This window comes from Salvia miltiorrhiza, chromosome 3 (assembly GCF_028751815.1).
Source record: "Salvia miltiorrhiza cultivar Shanhuang (shh) chromosome 3, IMPLAD_Smil_shh, whole genome shotgun sequence".
Lineage (NCBI taxonomy): Eukaryota > Viridiplantae > Streptophyta > Magnoliopsida > Lamiales > Lamiaceae > Salvia > Salvia miltiorrhiza.
In genome coordinates this window covers 15,043,402-15,070,479 of record NC_080389.1, presented here as the reverse complement: position 1 = coordinate 15,070,479, position 27,078 = coordinate 15,043,402, and the positions used below count along the sequence as shown (strand labels likewise).

Below are 27,078 nucleotides of genomic sequence, written 5' to 3'. Positions count from 1 at the left end.
AATCGGAAAGCACAGCTCCGGAAAGGAATCCAACGCTTATTTCCTTCTTTTGTTATTTATCATAGTTAGGTATAAATTATGTCACACAATAAAATTTCAACTCTATGTATGGTTAAATGTGTCCAAAATTTTAATTTGAAATGAACTCCAAAAAATTCAAAGTTTATGTATAATTTTTAATTAATTACATAATACTTCATTCGTCCCATTATATATTTTCACTTTTCATAATGAGACATCTCATTACAAATGTCTCAATATATTATCTCTATATACTTAATATTTAAATAATTTTCACCAGCTCACTTTATCTATTAACTATATATTTTTTAATCTCCGTGCTCAAAATTAATGAGACATGAAATGAGATGGAGGGAGTAAAGTTTTTTTGTTGTTGTTGGGATACATGGAGGTTGAAAATAATAATAATAATTTTTATTTGATTCTTATGACTGAAAATGGACTTGCTTTTCAAAAGACTTTACTCAAATTTATATAAATATTCTTCTTTTTTACTTGGGAAAATTTTTATATTTTCTATCTATATTCACATTATATTTAAAATGAAAAATAATTTTTGATGCAAATTAAATAGGTGAAAAAATGAATAGAATCTTAGAGGATATGAAATGAGATAAACCGGCCATGAAAGCGGTGTATTCTCTTCACCACTTTCCCCAACTTTACAAAACGTCTCAATCAAACTCAAACATTTTTCTCACCAAAAAGAAATCCCTCAAATTTTCAAAATTAATTTTGAGGGATACTATAAAATTGCAGAGGTGAATTGAAGGAGAGATCCAAGAACTTTGTCGACAACAAGACAAGAATCTCTACATTTCACGTGACCCATCTCAGTTTTTCTCCATAAATATAATTTTCACAGATCATCCAAATCAGAGAAAGGTACAGTTTTGATTGATATTTTATGGTATTAAAAATCTAATTATTATGAGCCTAATTGTGCTGCCCTTATTCGTTCTCAGTGGTATATATATACTGTTTGCGCACACTGTGATCTCAGCTCGCTCTCTTCTCAACTTGCTCCTAATTCTCCTCGAGAAATTCATATTTTTGGGGGCTAGGTTTGCCGCGAGGTTCCTCGGGAACATGTCTTCCAGTATTTTAGTCACCGGCGGCGCCGGCTACATTGGCAGCCACACAGTGCTGCAGCTGCTGCTCGGCGGCTACAAGGTGGTTGTGGTGGATAACTTGGACAATTCGTCGGAAATTGCGCTCAAGAGGGTTGAGGAACTCGCCGGGGAGCAGGGCTCCAATCTCACTTTTCATAAGGTTCTTTTTTTTAGTTGGGAAGCTTGCTTCTTGTCTTCATCTTTAATTTGGGGGTTTTTGTGATTTTTTGGGGTTTTGAGTTGTGGTGTGATTGCGGGGGGTTTGATCTTGTGCTTTAGTTGGTGGTGATGCGGCGGTGAAATGTGGTGGACTAGGATTCTAGTAGGGCTTTTGTTTTGTGCTTGATCTGTGTTGAGGTTGATATTTTCTGTGATCTGTGATTCAGATAGGGTTTAGAGTGAATAATTGGTTAATATTAATGTTTGTTGATGAATTTAATGGTTGATCTGCAAATCTCTGCCTGAAGTAAAATTTTGATTTCGTCACCATATTAGTTGGTTTTCACTGGGGCGATCAATCTGAATTAGGGAGTTCAGTGGTATCATGTTAGGCACGAAGCTTTTTCTTTAGCATTTTTTGGACTGATAATGACTTTGGTGGACTAGATACTAGATAGGGCTGATGATATAATAGATGATCTGTTAGAAATATTTTGCTTGATATGGTTGTTAGTTTATAATGCAGCTGAGAATAGTTTGTTTACTTTCATCTTCATTTTTGGTTGGTTGCAGATAGATCTTCGGGACAAGCCTGCGCTTGAGAAGCTTTTTGCTTCTCAAAAGTAAGTCTTTTTAAGTTATGTGGGTTTAGTTGTTCTTGACCCTCTTCTTTGAGATTATTGTCCACAAACTACAATGATCTTATTGATTTTTAATGATACTTTCAAACTTCGTCAACTTTTCCAAGATACTTCATTCTTGTATAATCTCTTTGTATATATGAGGATCCACATGATACTTGGTAATATACTATTTATATTGGCATAGATTTTAATTATCTGCTTTTTTTCTTTTTTTTTTGATAATTTAACAGTATTAAATAAAGAAATTTAAAGGCCGCGCCACAGGGGACTCGAACCCAAGACCTTTGGCCTTAGGCATTAACCCCTTACCGCTTGGCCAACACACACACACACTAATTATCTGCTTTTTGAGTATACAAACGGTGGATTTTATATGATACTTGATTAAGCATATAGTGGAGTTACTCTATGTGTATATGTCTGCATCCATGAGTTTTCTATGTAACAGCTTCACACCTAATTCACACCTGATATTGTACTCAATGAAGGTTTGATGCTGTTATTCACTTTGCTGGATTAAAAGCAGTTGGAGAAAGTGTGCAAAAACCCTTGCTGTATTATGACAACAACCTTATTGGTACAATTGTTCTGCTGGAGGTCATGGCTGCCCATGGATGTAAAAGGGTAACTACCCCAATTTTGCTACCACTCCATTCTCATGCTTATTTCATTCTCTTTGTGCTGATATTACTCATTCCCACGTTTCAGCTAGTCTTTTCGTCCTCTGCTACTGTGTACGGTTCACCAAAAACTGTCCCATGCACAGAGGAGTTTCCCATTAGTGCTCTGAATCCTTATGGAAGGACAAAGGTAATTTAAATTCAATTTCGTGGAAATGTTTGAGAAATGAAGCTCATCTAAGATATTGATGATGCTTGCTGTTTCCGTTGGGAAGATGAAAAAATAAGTTGACACTTGCCTTGATCGTGTACATATGTGCTGTATTTATATGCTACAATTACTGAGTATTTGTGACACGCTATCTTGTGCAATTAGCTATGTCACCTGAAATTTACATTTTTTCAGCTTTTCATCGAAGAGATATGCCGTGATCTTTACCAGTCAGACCCCACGTGGAAGATCATTTTACTAAGGTACTTTAACCCGGTTGGTGCACATCCTAGTGGCTATATTGGCGAAGATCCTAGAGGAACCCCAAACAACCTTATGCCCTTTGTGCAACAAGTAGCTGTTGGAAGGCGAAAGAAGCTTACAATTTATGGAACTGACTACGCGACAAAGGATGGAACAGGAGTAAGTACCTTCGTCTTATCTCATATTGTTTTTGTACACAGATAAAAATTTAGTGAACCATTTTGAAAATCCCCTAAACCAAATATTTCTTGTTTATCGACTCATTATCATACACGACATGCTACAACTTCTTGTTCATAGTTACTGATGTTGACATGTTTGAATATACTTCCATTTCCACAAGCAACATAGGGGGCGTTTCGTTTAGTGGATGAGATAGATAAGATTGATAGGGTTGGAGGATGATTAAATAATCCACCCAACTTTAGGGTGATAAATATGCTCCAATTGGATTATTACAGTGTGGGTTGATATACATTATATTCAGATGCATTGGAATTTGGAGCATAAGCTTGTTTATTCGCATAACCATTGTAGATTTATATAAATTAACTGGTAGATGTTTATTAATTGTAGCTTTATATGTAATATTCAGGTGCGCGATTATATCCATGTCGTGGATCTAGCAGATGGCCATATTGCAGCTTTGAACAAGCTCTCTGATCCTTCTGTAGGTATGTGCTCTGAGTAGTGTAAAACCATTATTTTTTTAGGCATTTTGCATGAGACTTTGTTGGATGATCTAGAAACCCCTGCTGTTAAAATTTACCTTAGAACTCTGTTGATGATTCTGACACTTATGATACCAAGCTATAGGGACTCTAATAGTTTGTCAGCTGTGGTAGAAAGGCTTCGCAAGCTTATCGAGAAGTTCCTTATGGTAAAAATGATTTTACACAGTAGCAAACGTTAGACTCTTGTATTCTTCTTAAGACAAACAGAACAAGTTTCTTGAACACTGGAGGAGCTACAACCTATCACCTCTAGCTTTGATATTGATAGTGCTATATATCCAACTTATCAACTCAAGACTTTTACACTAGATTTAAGCTTTGGCCTTGAATTACTAGATTTTATGTTTTGTGGCTTATTTTTGATGATGCATGTGAACTGCAGGGTGTGAGGTGTACAATCTTGGGACAGGGAAGGGTACATCCGTATTGGAAATGGTAGCATCGTTTGAGAAAGCATCTGGGAAGGTAAGCTCTTGGAACACATATTCAACTTTAATTCTATAATTAGATGCCATATGTGGAAAATATAAGTCAATGGTGCTGCTGCTGCAAATATACATCATATCGTAGTTGGATCGGAAGGTTGCCTATTCCTTTTCATTATCGTTGAAACTCACTTGAAAATGGAATTATATGATTGTTGCGATGTTGTAGAAACTTGATTGCGAGAAGGCTGAACGACGACCTGGTGATGCTGAGGTTGTGTATGCCGAGACAGACAAAGCTGAGAGGGAGTTGAAGTGGAAGTAAGTCTACAGCTCACTATTTGTTTGCACAAAGAAGAAATTAGAGTTGTAATTTATTAACTGAGTTCTTTCTTCGAAATGTAGGGCGAAATACAAGATCGACGAGATGTGCAGGGACCAGTGGAATTGGGCTAGCAAGAACCCATATGGCTATGAACCTGCCCAGTGAAGTTGTGTATTGTAATAGGTGGCTTTTGTTGTACCATTAATCTCCGGCACAGTGAGTGTTATTATCAATTTATGAGAGTGGGAATGGTGTATGTTTTCAAACTCAAATACAATCTAAACTTAATAAAATGCTGGACATTTTCGCTTTTTTCTCATCGGTGTAATCTGCATTTTAATCTTGACGTTCTTGTCTTTGCATATTGCTAACCCTGCAATTATATGCTACTCTTGTGATATTTTCTTTAGCAGCATAAAAAATAGTAAATTCTTGTGTATATTGTTTCGAATTTTGAGTTACAATAAAATGAGATACAACACATTTCCAACTTCCAAATGAGATTTGTAAATTAGGTTAATAGTATCATCTCCAAAAAATAGAGTTAATAGTAGTCAATAGTCTCAATTTTTGATTTCATAATGATATTTTAGTCCAAATTTGCAATTATTACAAATATAACTTGTAGTCATCTCTATTGTTCAGTTTATAACAAAGTTAAAAATATTGACTGAGTTCTGTACATCTACACATCTGATTAAGTTCTAGCCATTTGGAGATCTAAATCTATTCTTCTAATCCAATTTTTTTTGACTCAGGATTATAAATTGAACAAGGAAAATAAATACATGTTATATTTTTTATAATAATTGTAAATCCGAACTAAAAATTCACCATGAGGTCAAAGTTTACAATTTCTTAAGAACCCTATATGCAAATATGCAATACAAGAAATGAGGAATCATAAGGCAATAAATCATTGCTACAGCTAATTGTTTAGCTTCAATAAAATTACATTCTCAGACACCAAACAACAATTAATGCAAAATGCAGAAGATGAGCAAACCTAATGAAGTTTTAACAAGAGATCATATTACAAGAGATGAGAATATACATTAATGTTATCCTAGATGCCCTAAAGATTACGAAATGTTGGATATGCTACAAGAAAGCAAACTAGACATACTTGCCCTGTCGAATGCAGCATTTTGCTCGACCTCTTTGAGCTCGAGGAGTCTCCGAGACTCTTCGAGTTCTTTAGATACAACCAAATATTCGGCCTCCAACGCCTCCTTGTTTTTAGACACACTCTCGAGCTGAAGCTCCAACTCTTTCATCTCAACGTCGCAACAAGAAACCTGGCTTCCAATCTGGAAAAGTCGGTCCATGGTAGAAGAGATCTCTTCCTGCAAAACTTTTAGAGGCTTCCCATTGTTGGTCGCCTCAGCACGCACACGATTGAGACTCTCAATCAAAGGTGACGACGTGTGATCTGTATTAGTAGCTTCACTGCTGGCCTTATTGCAATTCACCATTGCTGATTGTAACGGATTCATCTTTTCCTCCTCTTCCCGATTACGAGCTTCCATCTTTTCTAGCTCGTCTTGCCAAACTCTATAGCCACAGGAACCTTGTCCCTGCATATGAGTTATATACGGGTCAACCATGTTTTATGTTTTGTCCCCAACTTTCAACGTTTTCATAAAATATCTCAAAAACTCCAAAAATTTGGAAAAGCTTCATTTATGTCCCGATTTACAGAATCCGGCAATAGGATGATGAGTCATCTCATTGGATTCTAAGGTGGACTTTTTTTCCATCACCCACTGAACAACTTCGTTTCACCAAAAAGATTAAAAAAAGATTTAAAAAAAAAAAAATCTACCTGACCACACTCTAAGGTAATGGCTGGTATGTAGAAATGAAATTTGATAAAAATGGAATGAAATGAAATACTCCCTCCGTCCCACGAAGCATGACACAGTTTCCTTTTCGGTCTGTCCCACGAAGCATGACACGTTTCTAAAAATGGCAAAAAATTTACCCTTTATTCACATTTTCACTTTTTCACCTACCACATTTAACACACAAAATACCAATTTCTTAATTCCCGTGCCGAAAAGAAGTGTGTCATGCTTCATGGGACGGAGGGAGTATATGATTCTATGACGGGTATCTACAAGGAATGAAATGGAATGAACACAATCATAATAATAATAATGACTATTATTATTTATTATAATTTTTTTTGCTATTATTATTATTATTATTTTATTAATACTCCTCTCATAGTAGAGTATCACATTTTCTATTTTCGTTCATCCTATAAGAAAATATCACTTCTATTTTGGGATATGACCCCACCACATTATCATTTTTTCTAAAAAGTAGTGGGTCTCTTTCTCTACTCAACATATTATCTATCAAACATTTTTTAAAACTCGAGTCATCCCCCAAGTGATACTCTCTTTCGGGACGAAGAGAGTATTATATTGTTATTTATTTTATTAGGAGTTTAAATTTGTCAAAATAGAAACTAAACAAGCATAGTTTTATTAAAAAATAAATAAAATTTTATTTTAACTAATCACATATTCGTGGAAATACACAATATCACGGGAGAGGGGAGGAATGACTACTTGGCTACTACAATGTTCGTGGGAATAGGTGTTCCATTGGGAATAATGATTCTCATTACAAAAGCCGTATCGGCCATAATAAGATTGAAAAACGAATGCAAGAATCACCGCTTTATTCTCATTTAATTCTTACATATCAGTCATGCCCTACATTTTTGGGGTGTTTACTTTGTATGATTGATAAGATGCATGATTGAGTATTTTTATTCTTAAAAGTAGGATTTCTACAATCACACCCTTTCAATATGATAAGAATCAAGAAAAACTAGCTTAAATGATGAAAATAATCAAGGGCCTTGGAATATTCCAAAATTGTAAACCATCAAAATAAACAAGAAATTAGTCTTACTATTTTTATCCATCAAGTCTAATCCTCCAAAGTAAACGCCCCTTTGAGAATAACTTGATAGAGAGAAAGCAAAACTCAAAAGAGAAAGAGGAGAACTCAGCCATGTGATTAGGTGTTTTTTTTTCTTTAAACATTGTTTAGTAGGTGGGGAGGAAATAAAAATTTCACCTAAAACTTCGACGAGGTAACTTATCATTCTATGACCAGTAAAGCGACATATAAATCAAACTAATCTATAGATGTTTTAATAAAAAACGTTAGATGGAGACGTTTTCGGAAAAATGTTAAAAATTGGAAAGACGAAATATGATTAACCCTTTAAATATAAACACAACGATTTAAGATAATAAGATGCTTTTTTTTTTTATTGTAAATTTATCATAAGAATATGAGGGAGAATTTTTTTTTAAATTCCTCATTTTCATCTCCCTCATTTCTTACAAAATAAAATTTGACACTTACGCATTCCTCATTTTCACTTCAATTAGTGATAATATTATCACACCAAAAATGGACAGATAATATTGTCCCTCCTTTGTAGTGAAAATGAGGAATGAGTAAGAAATGATTTTTATTTTTTAGGAAATGAGGGAATAGAAAGGAGAAATTTAAAGGGTGATTTTTATTTTTTTTATCTCTCATTTACTCATTGATAAATTTATAACCAAAGAGAATACATCCTTAGCAACAAAACATTTGTTTATGTGTCGAAGGAGACGTAAAATAACTATCAGAGAAACTAAAGGTGATGATATCACTTGTAAATGTTACTAGTTTGAATCTGCTCAACACTACTCTCTATTATACATCAAAGACTACTCAAGTATTAAGCAAATTGGTTAGACACAACAAATGAAGCATATTTAGCCTGTAATTTAAGGGGGGGAAAAATCCCAACTTTTTAAAATAAAATCTTCAGTAAGCAATCAATGATACAGTAGAATCATTTTTCGACATATGATGAAAATTCAAGATTTATCAAACAAGGAGGGAAAATCATCATTCAATTTCAATTATACATTATTGATGAATAGTAAATGGGGGGAAAAAGGTACCTCCTTTATGGTGCACAAGAACATGAGCCGACCCGCATTGGGTCCGGAGGTTTCCCTCTTGACCCGGCAAACTCCGGCGTTACAACCCCCGCAATAAGGCACTGGCATCCATTCATGGGGTTCAACCTTGTTTGCCCACTTGAAAGATTTGTGCTAAAGTCATACGAAAAGAGAAGCAAGGGTTAGTAATCAACACTTTAGAAGAAGAAATTGGAAAAGGAGAGGAGTAACTGTGCGGGCGGGGCAAGTGAAGAAGTAGCAGCCGCGGCTTTGCGGAGTGGTGGAGCGTTTCAGTTGGCAAATTCCGGCGCTGCACTTGGCGTTGGAGCAGATGACGCGCCACTCGTAGCGTTTCTCTACACCTTCCATTTCGCAAGCCTACTTAAATTCTCTATCTCTCTCTCTAAGGGAGTAAGAATGTTGAGAGAGAGAGACAAGGTTTGAGTTCCGCGCAGAGCCCTTTCATTTGATGGAGCGGAGCGTTTCTCCACTTTTCCTTCACATCTGCTTACTGTTTATGGTAAGTCGGTCACAGACTTTGCTCTGCATCACGATTCACTGCTTACCAAAAGATATCCCAAATCTCTCTCTCAAAAAAAAAAAGGTTAAAGTATTAAATCCGCCCCTAACATAGAGAAACCTTTATCATTTCTGTCACCCTATGAGTAGGAGTGTGTCAACTAAGCTCATGAAGTACATAATTTCCGCCAATTAACCCCTTTGACTTAACGGACGGTTAACGCCGTTAACTATTTTAATTTTTTTAATTTTTTTATTTTGTTGGTGGCGGGACCCACACCATCTTCTTCACCAAGCTAGCCGAAAACAGAAAGAGGCAGGGGAGGGGAGCCTTCGCCGTCATCGAGGAGGGAGGCTACGCCGTGTGGAGCGGCGTTAGTGCCTAGATCCGAGGGTGGGGGTTAGGTTTTTGCAGAGGCGGCGATGGTGACTTTTTCGCCGGAGTAGGACATGGGTCGGGATCTAGGGATTTATGAGAGAAGCGGCGGCACCCTTGTCGTCGCCAAGAGAGAGAGAAGTGAGGGAGGCGACGGGGGCCACGGCGACGCCGTCTGGTTCGGTGTTGTCATCAGCGGCAGCTTTCGTTGCTGCTCGCGGTTTGGAAAGTGGAGACGTGCACTGGTACCGCCGGTCTGAGATGAGAGAGGCCGAGGGCAGTCGATGGCTTTTCATCAGAGAAGAGTCGTGGCGGCCGAAGTCGGAGAGACCTTTAACAACATTCCCTGTGGATCTCCTTCTCAGGAGTTAGAGAGAGGTGGCGGCGGCTTGTAGCCGCTACGACGTCGGAATTTCCGGGAAGTGGTGGATTAGGCTTCCAGCGAAGAAGATGGTGTGGGTCCCACCACCGACAAAATAAAAAAATTAAAATATTTAACGGTGTTAACCGTCCGTTAAGTCAGATGAGTTAATTGACATAAATTAGGTACTTCAGATGCTTAGTTGACACACCCCTACTCAAAGAGTGCCAGAAGTGATAAGGGTCTCTATGTTAGTGGGCGAATTTGATACTTGCCCCCCTCCCCCCAAAAAAAAAAGATATCCCAAATCCAAATCTATCTATATATATATAAAAGAAGAAGTATTTAAAGGGTAATTTTGGAATTGAAAAAAAATAAGTAATGAAAAATAAAAATCAAACTAAATATATTTACCCCACTTAACAAAACCGCCTATTACATATGTTATACATGCAAACCGCCAAATAAATTTGTGTGGTAATTATCTTTATAGATAGAATGCATTTTTTCATTTTTAAATAATTATGTGTTAAATATGCAATGTATATCTTCAATGAAAGCTCATACAATGACCTTCAATTTGATGTATAATATGTAAAAATTATATTTAAAATAAGCATGTCTATATGTAGACACATGTTATATTTTTGTATGAATTGCCTAGGTTATGGAGTACTCCCTCCGTCCGCCAAGATTATGTAAAATTGCTTGGGCACAAGATTTAATAAAATTGGTGATGATTTTGATGTAGTGGAGAAAGGGTCCCACCACTTTATGAGATGTGTGGTTGAGATTAAATTTGAGGTGGGTTTTTTTTGTAAATAAAGAATGTTAGTAAGGATAAAATATTAAAGAGGATGGTGGGACCATTGCCTTAAAAGGAAAGTGACATAATTTTGGCGGACGCCCGATATAGTAATTTTTACATAATCTTGGCGGACAGAGGGAGTATTAAAATAGAGTTAATATATAAAACTATCCACTTTCATATTGTAAAGATAAAAATTGTCCACTAAGATAAAAATAATAAAAATTGTCCACTTTTTGATTGAAAAGACAGAAATACCCTCCTTTAAATATATGTACTCTCTCTTTCTCTCTCATTCTCTTCTCTCTCTCTCCACTCTCTTTCTCCCTCTTTTTCTCTCACTCAGCCGGGGGCTGCCGGAGACCACCCGCCCCACCAGGCCGTCGCTCAGCCGCACCCCTTCGATCTTCAAGAACTCCAGCTTATCCCACCGCACATTTCCCCCAAATCTCACGTTGCACGCTGCGAGCGACAATTCTCTAATCGACGAGCACGAAAACAGACGCGGCGGCACCGAGTACAAATCATCGCCACCAAAATCGCCATCGTCGATGTCGCTGTCATCGTCGCGATGATACCGATTGATGTTTTCCTCGGATTTTGTGAGGTTGAGGCTGAGGACTTGCACCTGCTTGTCCATGGCGACGCGCAGCCACACGTCGAGGTCGCTCGAGGCGTAGTCCCAGCAGGTGTAGTCGTAGGCGGCGTGGAATTTTAGGATCTCGGTCCCTTTCCAGAGACTCATGGCGCGGTTGACGAAGAGTGGGAATTCGAGGAATTCCTCTTGAGAGATTTCTTTTGATTTTTTTTAGTGATGATTTATAATTTTGTTTGAGAGATTTGATTGATTATAAGAGAAAAATATATTTTTGATAATTGATCATTAATGATCTTGAATTTACAGTCAGATCTATAAATTCACAGTTTAATGTTCTTGAATTCACAACCAGATCTATAAATTCACAACTTAATATTCTTGAATTCACAACCCGATTCTTGAATTCACGACCACATCTATGAATTCACAACTTAATATTATTGAATTCACAACAACATCTATGAATTCACAACTTTATGTTTTTAAATTCAGAACTAGATTTATGAATTCACAACCAGCTCGATGAATTCACAACTTAATGTTCTTGAATTCACAACCACCTCGATAAATTCACAACTTAATATTGTTGAATTCACAATCAAATCTATGAATTCACAACTAAAACTCGAATTCACAACCAAAATAAATTCTAGTTTTAGTCGTGAATTCAAACTTTAAACATTCAAATTCACAACTATTTGAATTCACAACCAAAATAAATTCTTGTTGTGAATTAAATTCTGGTTGTGAATTTGACTGATTGTGAATTGACAACCAAAAAATTCTGATTGTGAATTAAATTTTGGTTGTGAATTTGACTAGTTGTGAATTCACAATCAAAAAATTCTTATTGTGAATTAAATTTAGGTTGTGAATTCACAACCAAAAAAATCTGGTTGTGAATTCGACTGGTTTTGAATTCACAACCAAAAAATTCTTATTGTGAATTAAATTTAGGTTGTGAATTCACAACCAAAAAAATCTGGTTGTGAATTAAATTTTGATTGTGAATTCGACTGGTTGTGAATTCACAAACAAAAAATTCTGGTTATGAATTCAATTGGTTGTGAATTGTGAATTCACAACCAAAAATTTTTGGTTGTGAATTCACACTGGTTGTGAATTGCGGGATTTTTTAAAGGGGTGATGTAAAGTGGACATTTTTTTAATTTTTAATCTGAAGGGTATTTTGGTAACAGTGGACATTTTTTAAGTTTTTTATTTTAGTGGACATTTTTTATCTTTACAATATGAAAGTGGCCATTTTAAAAATCCACTCATTAAAATATTGGATCACTTTGCAAGTAATAAATTTGGTATCAAATTTTAATTTTATTAGTTTATATTAATATTATAAAACATATATATGCACAATTTACGTGATGAAGATGAATTTGAGCGCTTAGATATATTCAGGTATGACTTCAATGAAAATGCGAAACATGAAGATAAAACCACATATTTGAGGCTAAAGAGGAATCAAAATAGAAGTGAAAATCAAATATTTTTATTTCAAAGATTTCTATTTTGACTACAAAGATATAGATTTGAAATACGTGGCAACCAACGATTTGCACTTCTCAAATATTATTATTTGGACTTGAAAACCAAGCTAAATGGACCTTGGTATTGTATTTCAACAATAGACTATAAATAGACCTCCTAAGATTAAATGTAAACAAGTTTTTCCATAAGAGGAAATCAAATAAATAAAATATTATTTTCTTTTTCAGGTTTTTTACACACTCAATTTTTTAGTTACTAGCTCGATTTTCTTCATTTTTTTCATAAATTTTCCGTTGAGCCTAAAACTTAACTCTACCTTACGCGAGTCAAAAATCACATTCACCGCGCATAGCGCGGGAGGTAGACTGGTATTATAAAAATGGAAATGAATACATACAAACACCACATTAATTTACGTATCATCATATAAAACTGCCCTAATTTTCAAAATATAATGTACAAAAAAATACCCACTCTTTGAATTATGTACACCCTACACCTATTTATATTATCCCCTCCGTCCCTGAAAATTGTGATCTTATTACCATATCGGGATATCCTTGAAAATTGTGACATTTCTTTATTTGGAAATGACCCCACAAATTTTCTCTCTTATTATTTACAATAGATTGTGGGACCTAATCTCCACTGAAACACAATTACCACATTTTTTCTTAAAATTTGTGTCCACCCCATTGAGTCACATTTTTTAGGGACAGAGCGAGTATTTAATTAATATTGTGGGGTTGGTCTTGCATGCACTCGATCGCATAGTATGCGACTGGTTACTTTTATTAAGCATAAGATATACATTTGTTCGCACAAATGTATACTTATGTAATAGTACAAGTTCTCATGAAAGGTTGCAGTAATTTATTGTGGTGTAACGTTCCAGTGAGAGTCGCCGGAATCTCCATTTCCTGCCCGGGGAAACAGCGATCTTGTTAGAGAAGGTTTCTAGAATGAGGGAGGTGGCAGATGTAAAATTTTTGAATCTCAAGATCGGCGCTACCAAAGAAATTGTAGAAACTCAGATCGACGCCTAAACTCAGATCTTGGGCTGACGGCGAAACTCAGATCGACGCCTCTCTCTCAAACAAACACAAATCGACGCCACCAGCAAGAAGAAACTCTACGGCGCTAGGGTGGATGTGGTGGAGCCACAACAGTCGCCCTCTGCCCACCCATCTTGTTCGCCCACAACCTTCTCCTCCGACGCTGGTTTACAATCGGCTGCCAACCGGACCGCCGCGCACACGCCCTCAAGCCAGCACCAGCAGGCAGCAGCCAGCAGGCCGGCAGCCAGCAGCCAGCACCAACGCCCAGATCTGACTTACGCCTCGGTCTCACTCAAACTTGTCGTCCCGTCGCAACCACTGCCACCAAATCTAGCCGTTGCCAGTTGTCCAGCCGACGCAGCGATCCAACCTCCAGCAGACCGTTCAAGTGAGACCCAGCTCTGAGCCTGTCGCTCAACGTCTCCCAGCTAGCCACAGATCTCAACGGTCAAATCCTCCCGGTCTCTCGCCGTGCCGTATTCAGATTCAGAGCAGGTCCGATTCAGAGCAGGGCAGTCATCACTTCTCTTTAAGCTAAGTTGTAGTCTCTTCTCTACTTTGAAAATGGCGTATGGTTTGGAGTTTGGAGTTTGGGTTTGCACTGATTTGTCTTAGCAACAAACGAATAGAGTTCTCATACATACTGTAATTGGTGGTTGCAATGGTTTTCTGTTATGAAACTGATCATGATTGGATATGAATGCTTACTGGAATGGATATTTGAGATAGTTGAATACCTTGAATGTTTTCGATCTGACCAGTGGCTGTTGGAGTTGAAATAATTGTGGAGTAACTTGAAGTTGCTTGGTTAAGAGTTTTTTTCCTTGTTCATTGACCGGAGAGCATGAGTCGTGAGGAGGTTTGGAGGGTGGTGAGGAGAAGGGGGCACGAGAGGACCGGAGCAGAAGGCAATGTGGTGTATCAACAGAGCAATAACTTTCATAGGCAGCCGAACACTTGGAGGAGTGGAACTGGGGTTAAACCTCTTTCGAGATCCCAGATAGTCACCTTCTTCTTTAACAACATCCCAGAAGATTGCAGCTTTGATTTCTTGAGAAGGAAGTTTGGTGCCATTCGCGTTCCGACTGACATTTTCTGTCCCAATAAGAGAGATAAAAAAGGAAAGCCTTTCGGCTTTGTCCGATTCGAAGGTGTCGAGGACACGGAAGGTCTGCTTGAACAATTGAATCAACTTTGGATTGGAAGCTACAAAATTAGGGTTTTTAAACCAAGGTTTGAGAGGGTGGTGAAGGATGAAGAAAAAAAGAGGTTCGACACCAAAAGAGATATTGGAAAGAAACCAGATTGCTTCCATTTTTTGGATTCTGCAAAGAAGAAGCCGGGAGTTTCTTTTAAAGAAGTTCTCACTGGAGTCTCTGAAGGAGAACCCTGCACAAGAGAAAAGCTACAATTCAAAACTTCAGAGGATGATTCAAAGTGGCTTGAAGGAACATTCACAGGTTTCATCAAAGATGATTTCTCCTGGGATGAAATAAAAGAAGAAATCAACAGCGAATGTGCCGGGAAATTGAAAGTTTCGACGATGGGGGGAAGTTTGGTGCTCATCAGAAGTATTTGCGAACTGTCAACACAAGAAGTTCTCAAGGAGTTGGATGAATGGAGTGACTTCTGGTTTCTTTGGAAGAGGAAATGGAACTTTGTTGATGTGCACCAGCAGCGAGCTATTTGGACGAGATGGATTGGAATCCCGCTTCATGCATGGAACTCTCGTTTCTTTGATTCGGTGACGGCAAACTTTGGCCGGGTATTGAAAATTCACGAACTGACGAAGGAAAGAGAGAAATTGGACGAAGCTTTGATCCAAATCTCTACAGGACTCAAATCCATTGTGCAAGTATTTGAGTGCTGCATTGATGGATCTAGTTTCACAGTTCGCATTGAAGAAATTCAGGATAACCCACTCTCGTCCTTGATCGGAGAACCGGATTTAGATGAGTCGGTATCTGAAAAGATTTCGGATTCAGGATGGTCGGACGGAGCGGAGTCCATGGATCCGGCTATTGCTACCATCGGAATGATGGACGACATCGGTGTGGGAAATGGAGACGTTTCGGTTCTCCAAGAATTGAACTCTTCGATTCCTTCGCAAGACGTTTCGGTTTTCCAAGAATTGAACTCTTCGATTCTTTCGCAACAAATCGCTGCAGACACCTCAGTCGAGGTTACCAATCATGAGGATACAACGTTGGGAGGCTCGAAAATGCTTTTGAATGTGGTTGTTGCCGAAGGTTTAGGCCAGTCTTCTTGCAGGGCCGAGCAGGAGGATAGCCTCCTTTGGGCCGAAAACTCAAAGGACCAAGACAAAAGCCCAAGTGGAAACTTATTGGAGTCCCCTTGTCGTCCTGTCGAAAACTTTTCTGAGGTACCTCTTTCCTTGCTCACGGTTCCTACTGTGAGAGAAAAGGAACCCATTCTTGTACAAGGGGGAATTGATGATCTGAAAGATAACAGTGAGAGTCTCGACGTGAATGTTATTGTAGAAGAAAACAACCATGCTGAGGAAGTGGCTAGGACCGAAAACGATGATTCTTTGGGCTTCCAAGCAGGGGAAGCGAGGTTGCCTTCCAACAACAAAAGGGTTGATCCCCGATGCACAAATGGAAAAAAAGGTAAAAGGAAAAAGAAGAATAGAGCGAGGGAGAAGGAGAATTGGGGGCGTTTCATCTCTGAAATAGAACCACTAAATGGGAGAGGGGAGGAGGCCGCAGGGGAGGAAGACGCTGGGGAGATTCAAAAAGGGTTGCTTTCGACAGAGGAGGGGGGAATTTCAGGTCAGAAAATCTGGGACTTTGGGAAGAAGTTAGGGCTTTCAAGTCAGACTGAAGAAGAGGTCATTCTCCGCCAAATCGAGATGCAAGGTAACTTCCTTTCCTTCGATAATGCTGGGTGTCAGATGAATTATCCATGAATTTACTGTCATACAACATTAGGGGCTTGGGGAGCATTGCGAAACAGCGAGATGTTTTTGAACTTGTAAGAGGGCATAAGATTGACATTTGTTGTTTACAAGAGACAAAAATGGAGACTTTTAGTGATGTTTTTTGTAATTCTTGGTGGGGGTTTAATAACACAGATAAGGCAATCAGGAACTCTGAGGGGAGAGCTGGGGGAATTGCGTGTTTATGGAATAGGGAGGTATTCGAAGCATCTAGTTCTTGGGATTTACCGGGGGCCGTGGTTGTTAACGGTAGGTACAAGGAGGGCGGTCTCTTGTGTTGCATTATCAATGTTTATGCGCCAACTGAATCAAAGGATAAGAGGATTCTCTGGGATGCAATTGGTTCTATTGTTGAACAGAATGTGGATCGAAGTGTGTGTATTTTGGGAGATTTTAACGCAGTCAGGAGAAGAGAAGAGAGGGTGGGTAGCGGGGAGACGTTTCGAGCGTCGGAGGCGAGGTTTTTCGAGGAATTTATTGGGGGGAACGATCTGAAGGAAATTCATACACAAGGTCGAAAGTACACTTGGTACAAGCCCAATGGCAAATGCAAGAGCAAGATCGATCGTTTCCTTGTTAACGAAACTTGGATGCTTACTTGGGAAGGAAGTTCTGCACGCGGTCTTAAGCGTTCGATCTCGGATCACTGTCCGATTGTTCTCACTACTAGAACGGAGGATTGGGGACCAAAACCTTTTAGGTTCCTAAATGCTTGGACAAATCACCCGGAGTTTGAAGATGTTGTAAAGAAAGTGTGGACGGGGACTGACTGTCAGGGATGGAGCTTTTTCGTGGTTAAGGAGAAATTGAAGAAACTTCGCGAGGCTTTAAAAGTTTGGAATCGCACATCCTTTGGTGATATTGATTCTAAAATTCACGAATTAAAGAAGGAGTTACAACAGAAAGATGAGCTTGACGAGCAGAGTTGTTTAGGCGAAGTGGATGTTATCAGAAGAAATGAGCTCCAAGCTCTCCTTTCCCTTCAGCTGAAGCATAAGCAGAAGACTTTACAACAGAAGGCTAAACTGAAATGGCTTAAGGAGGGAGATGTGAATTCTGGCTTCTTCCATAAAGCGATTAAAGGGAGGCGGTTGAAGAATGACATAGGCGGACTGATCTTTGATAACTCATGGATTTCCAAACTGAAAGAGGTAAAAGCTAGGGTGAAAAATCATTTTGAAACCTTTTTCAAGCGGAAAGATAGACAGATGCCTGTTATTCCCATTGACTTTGTGAGAAGGAAAATCTCTGATGAGGAGAGAAATTGGCTGATTAGAGGTTTTGAACCTGAAGAAGTTAAAGAAGCGGTCTGGAACTGCTCTGGCGATAAGAGTCCAGGACCTGATGGCTTTAACTTTTCATTCTGGAGATCGGCTTGGCATGTAGTTAAGGAGGATATCCTCCAGGTCTTGAAGAACTTCCACGCGAACGGTAAAATTCCTAAAGGAGGTAATGCTTCTTTTATCGTTTTAATACCGAAGAAAGAAGGGGCTGATTCGTTGAATGAATTTCGCCCAATCTCGCTCATTACCAGCTTGTATAAAATCATTGCCAAGATCTTGGCGGGGAGACTGACGAAGGTGATGGGGTCGATCATCTCTGATAATCAAAGTGCTTTCATTAAAGGGCGGTTCATTCTCGATGGGGCGGTCATTTTGAATGAAACTGTTGTTGAGTCAAAAAAGAAGCGACGAAGCCGGATTTTCTTTAAGATTGACTTTGCCAAAGCTTTCGATTCAGTTCAATGGGACTTTTTGGATACTTTGCTTGACAGAATGAACTTCGATGGGATTTGGAGGAAATGGATTCAAGGGTGTCTACAGTCAGCCACGGCAAGTGTCCTAGTTAACGGGTCATCAACGGGAGATTTCAAAATGGAGAGAGGCTTGAGACAGGGCGACCCGATGTCTCCCTTCTTGTTCCTCATTGTCGCGGAAGGGTTGAATGTGCTCGTTGAGAGGGCAGTGGAACGACAGTTATTGTTTCATGTTAAGATTGGTAAGGATGAAGTGCCGATTACACACCTCCAGTACGCGGATGACACCATCTTTATTTTAGAGGCTGATGACCGAAATGTGGAATCATGAAAAGTCTGTTGCTTCTCTTTCATTTTATCTCTGGTCTTGCTGTCAACTTCGCCAAGAGCAGCCTGATGACGGTGGGAGTGAATGTGTCAGTCGAGAGGACATGGGCTTCGTTTCTCCATTGCAAGATTGGTTCCTTCCCGTGTCTTTACTTGGGAACCAAAATTGGAGGCCGAAGCAATGGTGTTAGCGAGTGGAAGTTCTTGGTGGATAAAGTCTCAAACAAAATTGCAAGCTGGAGAAAAAGACCTATCTCTTTGGCGGGGAGGATCACTCTTGTTAAAGCGGTGCTTCAATCGATTCCGGTATATCAACTGGCCTACGCTTTCATTCCCAAGACTGTGCTCAAGAATCTCAATTCCTTGTTCTCCAGATTTCTGTGGGGTGGAGGCTCTCAGTCGGGAAGAATCACCTGGTTTAAATGGAGCTCCTTGTGTTCCAATAAGAAAACAGGAGGTCTTGGATTTCGGGATGTGGAATGGTTTAATCATGTTCTGTTAATTAAATGGCTTTGGAGATTTTTGGTGGATGGGGGAGCTTTGTGGGCGAGAGTGATCAAATCTATTTATGGGGAACTTGTCTGGGGCGAAGAGGGGGATTGCTCGGTGGTGGGAAGAAGTGGGCAGTTGGGGTGGTGGGCGAAAATTGTGGAGAAAGGGGGAGGAAGAGATGATAGATGGTTCATTGATCACCTTCAACACCGTCTCGGGGATGGTATGAATACAATGTTCTGGGAGGACGTGTGGGCTATTAACAAACCTCTTAAGTTCTCTTTCCCGAGATTGTATAACTTGTGTTCGAATAAGAAAGGCCTCGTCGGAGAGAGTGGGTTTTGGGAAGGAGAAGAGTGGGTGTGGTCGGTGAATTGGAGGAGGGATTTGAGGGAAAGGGAGACTGGACAGGTGGAGGAACTTTTGAGACTTGTTGCTGCTTTTGTCCCTTCTACAGGTTTAACTGATGGATGGATTTGGAGGGCAACTACGGACGGTAAATTCTCAACAAAGTCGGCTTATGATTTGGTGGCGGCTTCCAGAGAGGCGCAACAAACTCAACCGGCTGAGATGGCTATGGTTTGGGAGGCTCCAACATCACACAAAGCCAAGGTGACGGCGTGGAGATGTCTTAGAAATCGTTTGGCTACCTGTGACAACTTGAGAAGACGACAAATTCAAATTTGCTGGGAAGAGAGAGGATGCAACGCCTGCGTCGCTGGAGAGGAGTCGACGGAACATCTGTTTCTTCATTGCCCGAAAACTGCGGCCGTGTGGGACCAAATCTTCCAATGGTTACACATCAAAACGGCAAATCCTAGAGGTACTCTTCATCACTACTCTTCCTTCATCTCTGCTGCCAAAAAGAAGAAAGGAAGAAGATTGCTAAATGCGTTATGGGTGGGAACGGTTTGGACGCTTTGGGAAAAAAGAAACGAGAGTCATTTTCAAGGAAAGATTTGGGATATTGAGAGACTTGTTTTACAGATCAAGGGTAGACTTTGGAGTTGGAATGAGGTTTATAAAGTTTTGGAGTTGAGAATCCCTTTCACCATGTGGTGCTCAAAGGGTTTCAATCTTTCATTCTTGTTTTGATTGGCATCTCTTGTGCCTTGCTTTTCATCTCAATAAAAATTTAATTTTACTGATCAAAAAAAAAGTACAAGTTCTCATGAATAAAAGTAACACTTATCGTGAATAAATGTAATACTTTATAAATATTACATTTCATGGTAACAATAATTATTTTTTGTAACGACAATGATTACTTGATCAAATAGTTAAGAATATAAGTATTAATGAGTGAAAATTAACTAAAAGTAAAAGTTTTTATGAATAAAAATAAATATTATTGTGAAGAAATGTAAACTTTTAAATCGATCACATAGTATACAACCGGGTGTACCCAATAATTTACTAATATTGTGTAGCATGCATGTTCTTTTGTAGCAAGCACGCATGTGCTTTTGAAGCCAAAGTACAAAGTGACATATTCCTTTTTTGACTCACTTTATTCTCTATTTCTTCCTTGCACATTTCTTTAAAGAGTAAGAGTCTCTCAAATGAAATCTACTTCCTTCCTTGCGTAAAATCAAGTAAAATTCCAAGTGTGGGAGAGTCTCTTCGGCGAATATCTCTTTTTCTTGGGCGAATACTCATCGTTCTCTTCAACGAAAATCTCAATTTATCCCTTTCACTATGAATGTAGCGCAAGAAGTTAATTATTTTCTATTTTGCGCATAGTTTAGGATAAAATGAATGCACATAAATTCGTTTCGTGCAAAATTGATTTTGGAATAATTATTTTGATGAATGGGTTAAGTATCAAATTCACCCTAACATATAGAATGTCAATCGGGCTAGTCCATCGGGTTTTCGGGCTAGCCCTATCGGGTTTCGGGCTAATCGGGTGCGGGCTAATCGGGTTTGAGATTTTTTCGGGTTGTAAATCTTCAACCCTAACCCTAAACTTTCGGGTTTCGGGCTAGCCCATCGGGCTAATCAGGTTAAAGGCATAAAAATAAAATTATCATTTGTATTTTATTATTCCTAATGATCTAATGTATAATGTATAAAATATACATAGATATTAAAGATATAAATTATATAGCAAAGCATGAAATGCAAAAATATAAGATATTCAAGATTACATAAACAAAATTATATTAAAATGAGATAGTAAAATTTAACATGTATCAATGCACTAGAATCAATCTGGATTATTACTGAATAATTAGTGGATTTACCATGCACATCTCATTGACAGAAAAAAAAAATTGGTATCACTTTAAAATGAGATACTAATAATTAATTTCTAACTAATGGGATACTAATAATAATTTCTACAAAAAATTCGTAATTAATTTCGCTTTTTTTAATGAGATTGCACACACACACACACATATATATTATAACTAATTAATTTCACTTTTTTAATGAGGCTACATATATATATTTAAGCAAATATCATAGATTTAACCATAGCAGAAGTTGAAACTGGATGCATCAGTCACAATTTCGTCAGCCCACCGGGCCAGCCCATCGGGTTTTCGGGCTAGCCCTATCGGGTTCCGGGTTAGTCGGGTGCGGGCTAATCGGGCTGGAGGTTTTTACGGGTTGCGATTTTTCAACCCTAACCCTCTAATTTTGTCGGGTTATTCGGGTCGGCCCACGGGTTTCGGGCTGCATTGAGACCCCTGAATTTCACATCTAGCACCCTATGGTCGAAGTCGGGTCAACTAAACCCCCAAGTACTTAATTTCCTCCTATTAATCCCTCTGCCCTAACGTCTAATTAAGAGGTATTTGCCAATAAATACATCAACTTTCCCAATTTTCTAGAATTTAACACCATCTTTAGTTTTTGCTTCATAATACATCAACTTTACTATTTTTCTGATTTTTCCCATGAAGATTTCTGAAAATTCTAAACTATCCCCAACATAATAAAAATTGCAGGATAACCCCAACAAATTACAAAACCAAGACAAAATACCTTTATATTGTTTTTAAACAGTTTAACACATAATCAGGCCCAACATGCTTCCGTAACACTTCGAAATAAATCTTTAAATTAAAACCAACATTATACCTTTGTCGACTGGTCTTCTTCAGGAGTCGGTCTTGTTGCGTTTTACGGCTCGTCTGCCCACCCGGCACGCACCAACCACACACTCGCAAGAGATGGTTGCAACCCTTCTCCTTCACTAAGTGTCGACTCAATACTTTGTTGGAAAAATAAAAGATAATTTTCTACTCAACCGGAATAGTTGGACAAAAACTAAGCGTTTATAGATGAATTATATAATAATTAATTTATTTTATAAAATACTCCCCAAGGGAGGAGACTAACTTGTTTAGCTACTCATAGTAGCTAATACTTGTGTACATAAAAATAAAAAGGAAACTAAAACTAAAACGAAAAACTTTGAAAACTAAAATTTAAAAATTACAAAGATAATTTTTCTAGAGAGAGGAAGTGGTGTATGAAAATGTGTTGTGTTTTTCTGATGCCTTCTTCTCTCCAGCACTTGGGTTTATATAGAGGTTTGATCCCCTCTATAATTGCTTGGTTGTTGGCCTCGGATTCTTTCTTCGTGGCCATCTGTCTTGAATGTGACCTCCACCTTCTTTTGTCGGCCATAGTTGCCGACACTAGTTAGTGTCATCACATGGTGCTGGACCCTCGCTTTATCGCTTTGTGATAATGCTGGTAGGGGCCGGCTACTTTTCCTTCCACTCACATTTGTCTTGGAGCGTTTGGTGAGTGGTCCTCACGTCATTCCACCCACTTTTGTCGTTTCTGTTGTGGGTGCGATCCTTGCTGTGAATCACATGATTCACTTAGCTTTGTCGGCCACCTTACTTTTTTGGTGCCCGAGGTGTCCTTCCCTTCGGAGTCTGATGCTTATCATGTTCATCAGACCGGAACCTCCTTTTGTCCGGCTTTGGAAAGAATCCTTTGCCGAATTCTGGCTCCTTCTGCGATGAGCATTGATCGCAGACTTTCTCGATCCAATGGCCCAGATGAGCCATATTGCAAAACTTGCGACGAGTCTCCTGGCTCCCCGCAATCTTGTTTTCCCACAACATTTGCCGTTTCTTCTCGAAGGATTGTTCGGCAAAAGGAGTGGTTGTTCCTGTCATGGTATTAACTAGGAACGTTCCCAGATCCGAGCTTTGGTAGAACTTGAATCTGGACTTCATTTTGTCCATCTCTGTGAGACAGACCCATAGACCCCATGCTCGTCTAGTGGAGATTTGTTCCTCCGTGAATGTTGAGACGATTGCGGCCTGGAAGTCGGGAACTTTGATCCGGTTAAGGGCTCCCGTATCAGGTCTCCGAAGCTTGATGAAGTGAAAAGCTTCTCGGATTCCTTTTCCAACTGGCTCTGGCGCTGCACTAAAACAGTACAATTCCAGAACATCTCCCCTTTTGAGGGACTCGTTGTTTTCCCATGTGTCAAACACCGTTTTCTGGATCCATTTGGGTAGACCCTTGATTTCGGTGAAGGCTGGGGCGGTGGTATAAACTGAGGCCAAAGCCCCAAACTCATACCATTCCTTGACATCGTTTGGATTGGCTCCTGGAGTCGTCCAAACCCTTGGATATTTTCCGGCAACATCAACCCGGCAATTTCCCGGATTAATGCCCTTCCTTGTGAGAAGTTTCTCCCACCTGTCTTGATACATCTGCCAAGAAGGAGAAATTTCAATAAAGTCAGTATCAACCTTAACTTGGCCTGTCATGGGCCTAAGATTGATCTCTCCCTCTTTTACCCCAGAGGTGGAGGGTTGACATGTTGATTCAGGGTGTGACCCCTTAACAACATCTTTTCCTCGAGAGTCTGGCTGTGAAACCATTGTCTCAGGACTTGTGCTAGGGGTACTTGAATCCCCTGCTACAGGTAATCCGCCCTGTACGGAAAGCATTGCTTTAATCCGATTATCTCGGATAACGCGCAAGAGCGGCTTGTTGAGAGCTTCCTGAAGATTGAACATCTTCATGAAGCAAGCATCGATTTGGTTGGATACTTGGGCTTCGTCAGCCGCTTGTATCTTTCCCGCTTGTTTAGTGTGTAGAACACACTTTTGCCATTCTTGTTGTAGCAGCTCTAGACTTGCAAAGAGATGCCCCTGTATTGCCTCGATGGCCTTCACTTCAGGGAGCTCCATCCCTTGTAAGGAAATCTGCAAGAACATTCTGATCAGATTTCAAGATGACAATATCATAATCATAATATTGGCATTCTGCTTGCCATCTAAGCAATCTAGCCTTTTCAGGTTTAGATTCAATCTTTTTTGTTAAGAAAGCTTTAACGTTAGTGTTATCTACTTTCAAAACGAATTTCTTAGCAAGTAAGAAAAGCAGCAATTTTTTAAACGCCTTTCGCACTGCAAAGAATTCCTTCTCATTGATGTGCCATCGCACAGCTTCGTCATCGGAGAAAAGACCGCTACAGTATCTGCAAGGTTCTTCTCCATAAGGGGTGATCTTTGTGAGCACAGCTGCCCACCAGAAATCACTCGCGTCGGTGTAGAGGACTAAGTCATCCTCGTCTTGTGGTATTGAAAGCTTCGGGAGATTTCAAATCTCTTTTAACTTCTTCATACCCTCCCGATGTTCCTCCTTCCATATGAATGGAACATCTTTCTTCAGTAGGGGACTGAAAACTTTTCTGTGTTCTGCAAGGTTTTTGATGAACATCCCTGCAAAATTGACAACTCCGAGAAAGCTTTGGAGCTGCTTTTTCTCCTTGAGATCCTCCATGCGAATCTGGTAAAAACCTGACTTGCAATCGAACTTTGAGAATACCCTTGCACTTCGGATGCAGTTAATGAGGTGTTCTCTGCTTGGGATGAAATATCCGTCAAACTCAAGAATGTCATTAATCCCTTTGTAATTAATGACCAGTCTTGGTTTTCCTCGCTTGATCTCCCCATGATTTCTCACCAGAAATCCAGGACTGCTGTAGGGTGATCTTCCTTCTTCGATCAGCTTTAAATCAAGGTGTTCCTTGATTATACTCATCATATCCTGTTGATCTTGAGGGTTCATCAGGATAGGTCTGAACCTTACGAACTCATGCTCCTTTCCAGTTTTAACTTTCAAGGTTGCTCTGAGCTGGTTCTTGTCCCACCATGCCAAAGGATCCTCGTGGTAACACTTCTGGATTCTCCTTTTGACGTCGGCAATGGACACTTGTTCTTCTTCCTTGATATCTTTGTGTGATATCAGGGATACTTTGAGGATTTGAATTTCTTCCTCGGAGAGATCTGGGAATCCCTCTGTTCTGCATTTGAGCAAAACTTCTCCGAATCTCCGTTGATCCTTCATTTGGGGTCTCCGGAGTCTGCCATCATCACCACGCTTGCTGCGGAATTTGATTGGCATTGAGCGATGAAAAGCTCCATTGAGCCTTTGCACAATGATTTTGTGATCACAATTGGTTGTGAACACAAGCCTCCTAGCTTCATTGTCCTGTATGTACCTTTTGAAGCTTTGCAGAAAATTATTCCCGAATAATATATCTGCTCCTGTATCATGGAAATAAATTGGTGGAGTCTTGACCTTGTACCAAGGTGTCTGTCCTGCTCCGCCGATCAATATTTCCGTTTGTTTTACTCCTTTTGATAGAAGTAAAATCTTTTTGGAGAAATCCCTTCCTGCAATTCGAGGTAGATCTTCTTCCACTTCTACTGGAAAGACTCCTCATTTTGCTGTACAGATTCCTGCTCTTGAATCCACATAAGCAGCAAAATATTCTGCTTTGTATTTCTCATATAACATCCCTACAGAGATGTATATCGAGAATGGGCTGGTCATTGGATCATCACTCTTTGGCGTCCAATGGTGATCTCCATTCCTCCTGATTTCCATGACCATGGTTTATATTTGTCAAGGAAATCTCGTCCTAGGATCAGGACATCTGCTTCTTGTCCGGCTTGGCCTTCGGTTTGGATTTCAAAACCTCCAACCTCCAGAGTTCCGATGTATCGGTTGTCTCCTGGATTCGCCAAATAATACAACGAGCTACAAGGAAACTTGTTTTCCCTGCTTGTTGTATCAAATCTTGTGGAAACCTGTCTCCATCCTTCGGGACATTTGAGCTTGATTCTCATGTCCGGAGCTGGTGTTTTCTGGATCGTCCTTCTCTCATATGATTGAGAGAAACTCCTTGTTATAGGCCCTGAAGTTAGCCTATTTCCTTGGAATGATAGCCTTGGTGCTCCTAGTCTGAGACTCTGAGTATGGCTAAGCACCGGCTTGTCTCCAATATCGATGTCGATTTCTCTGATCTGAGGAATCTCCACTCGGTTTGGATTGACTGCCTTGGCAACTTCCTTGAATATTTCCGAAATTTCGATATATTCTCTTCCCAGAAATAATTCCGTGTGATGGGCATTTGATAAGGCATACGAGACTTGGTAAGTCAGTGAGTATGGCCTATTTCCATCCGTCATGTATTCCTTCTTCTTGTAGTCCTGATAGAGAGTCAGGGCTCGGCTGAAGGATGAATCTTGCAGATTATAAGCGATTTGTGGATAGAACTCGGTTATAATCTTCTTCGCATAGAGATTGCCCGAAAAAGCTCCCAGAATTGATCCTCTGGCATCTCTGATCCTTTTGTCGCAAAGTGCGACATCAATTGGTTGGTCCGTCCCTGGGAAAAGGGAAGATTTGATTACCAACTGAATTGCTCCAATATGAATCCATTTCATCGTGTTTGCGACTTCTGGCTTCATTTTCTTGAGATCCTGCCTTATTTCTTCGGCTGGAACCAGCTGGATTTCCACCTGATTACTTGTGATCTCGATTGG

At 39.4% G+C, this 27,078-nt stretch overlaps 2 protein-coding genes across 2 annotated transcripts; one reads left to right on the top strand and one right to left on the bottom strand.

The window, feature by feature from the left end:
* Positions 1 to 598: 598 nt before the first annotated feature.
* Positions 599 to 4,834, top strand: LOC131017792 (UDP-glucose 4-epimerase GEPI48-like). The gene is made up of 10 exons (XM_057946518.1): positions 599 to 906; positions 987 to 1,293; positions 1,866 to 1,915; positions 2,425 to 2,560; positions 2,645 to 2,746; positions 2,963 to 3,190; positions 3,627 to 3,705; positions 4,148 to 4,230; positions 4,420 to 4,511; positions 4,596 to 4,834. The coding sequence occupies exons 2-10, from the start codon at positions 1,111 to 1,113 to the stop codon at positions 4,678 to 4,680; spliced, it is 1,038 nt and encodes a 345-aa protein (XP_057802501.1). The 5' UTR covers positions 599 to 906; positions 987 to 1,110; the 3' UTR covers positions 4,681 to 4,834.
* Positions 4,835 to 5,409: 575 nt separating this feature from the next.
* Positions 5,410 to 9,101, bottom strand: LOC131017791 (uncharacterized). Its single transcript, XM_057946517.1, has 3 exons — positions 8,730 to 9,101; positions 8,499 to 8,651; positions 5,410 to 6,092 (listed from the first exon to the last, which is right to left on the bottom strand). Exons 1-3 carry the CDS (start codon positions 8,865 to 8,867, stop codon positions 5,598 to 5,600), a joined length of 786 nt encoding a protein of 261 aa, XP_057802500.1. The 5' UTR covers positions 8,868 to 9,101; the 3' UTR covers positions 5,410 to 5,597.
* Positions 9,102 to 27,078: the final 17,977 nt, after the last annotated feature.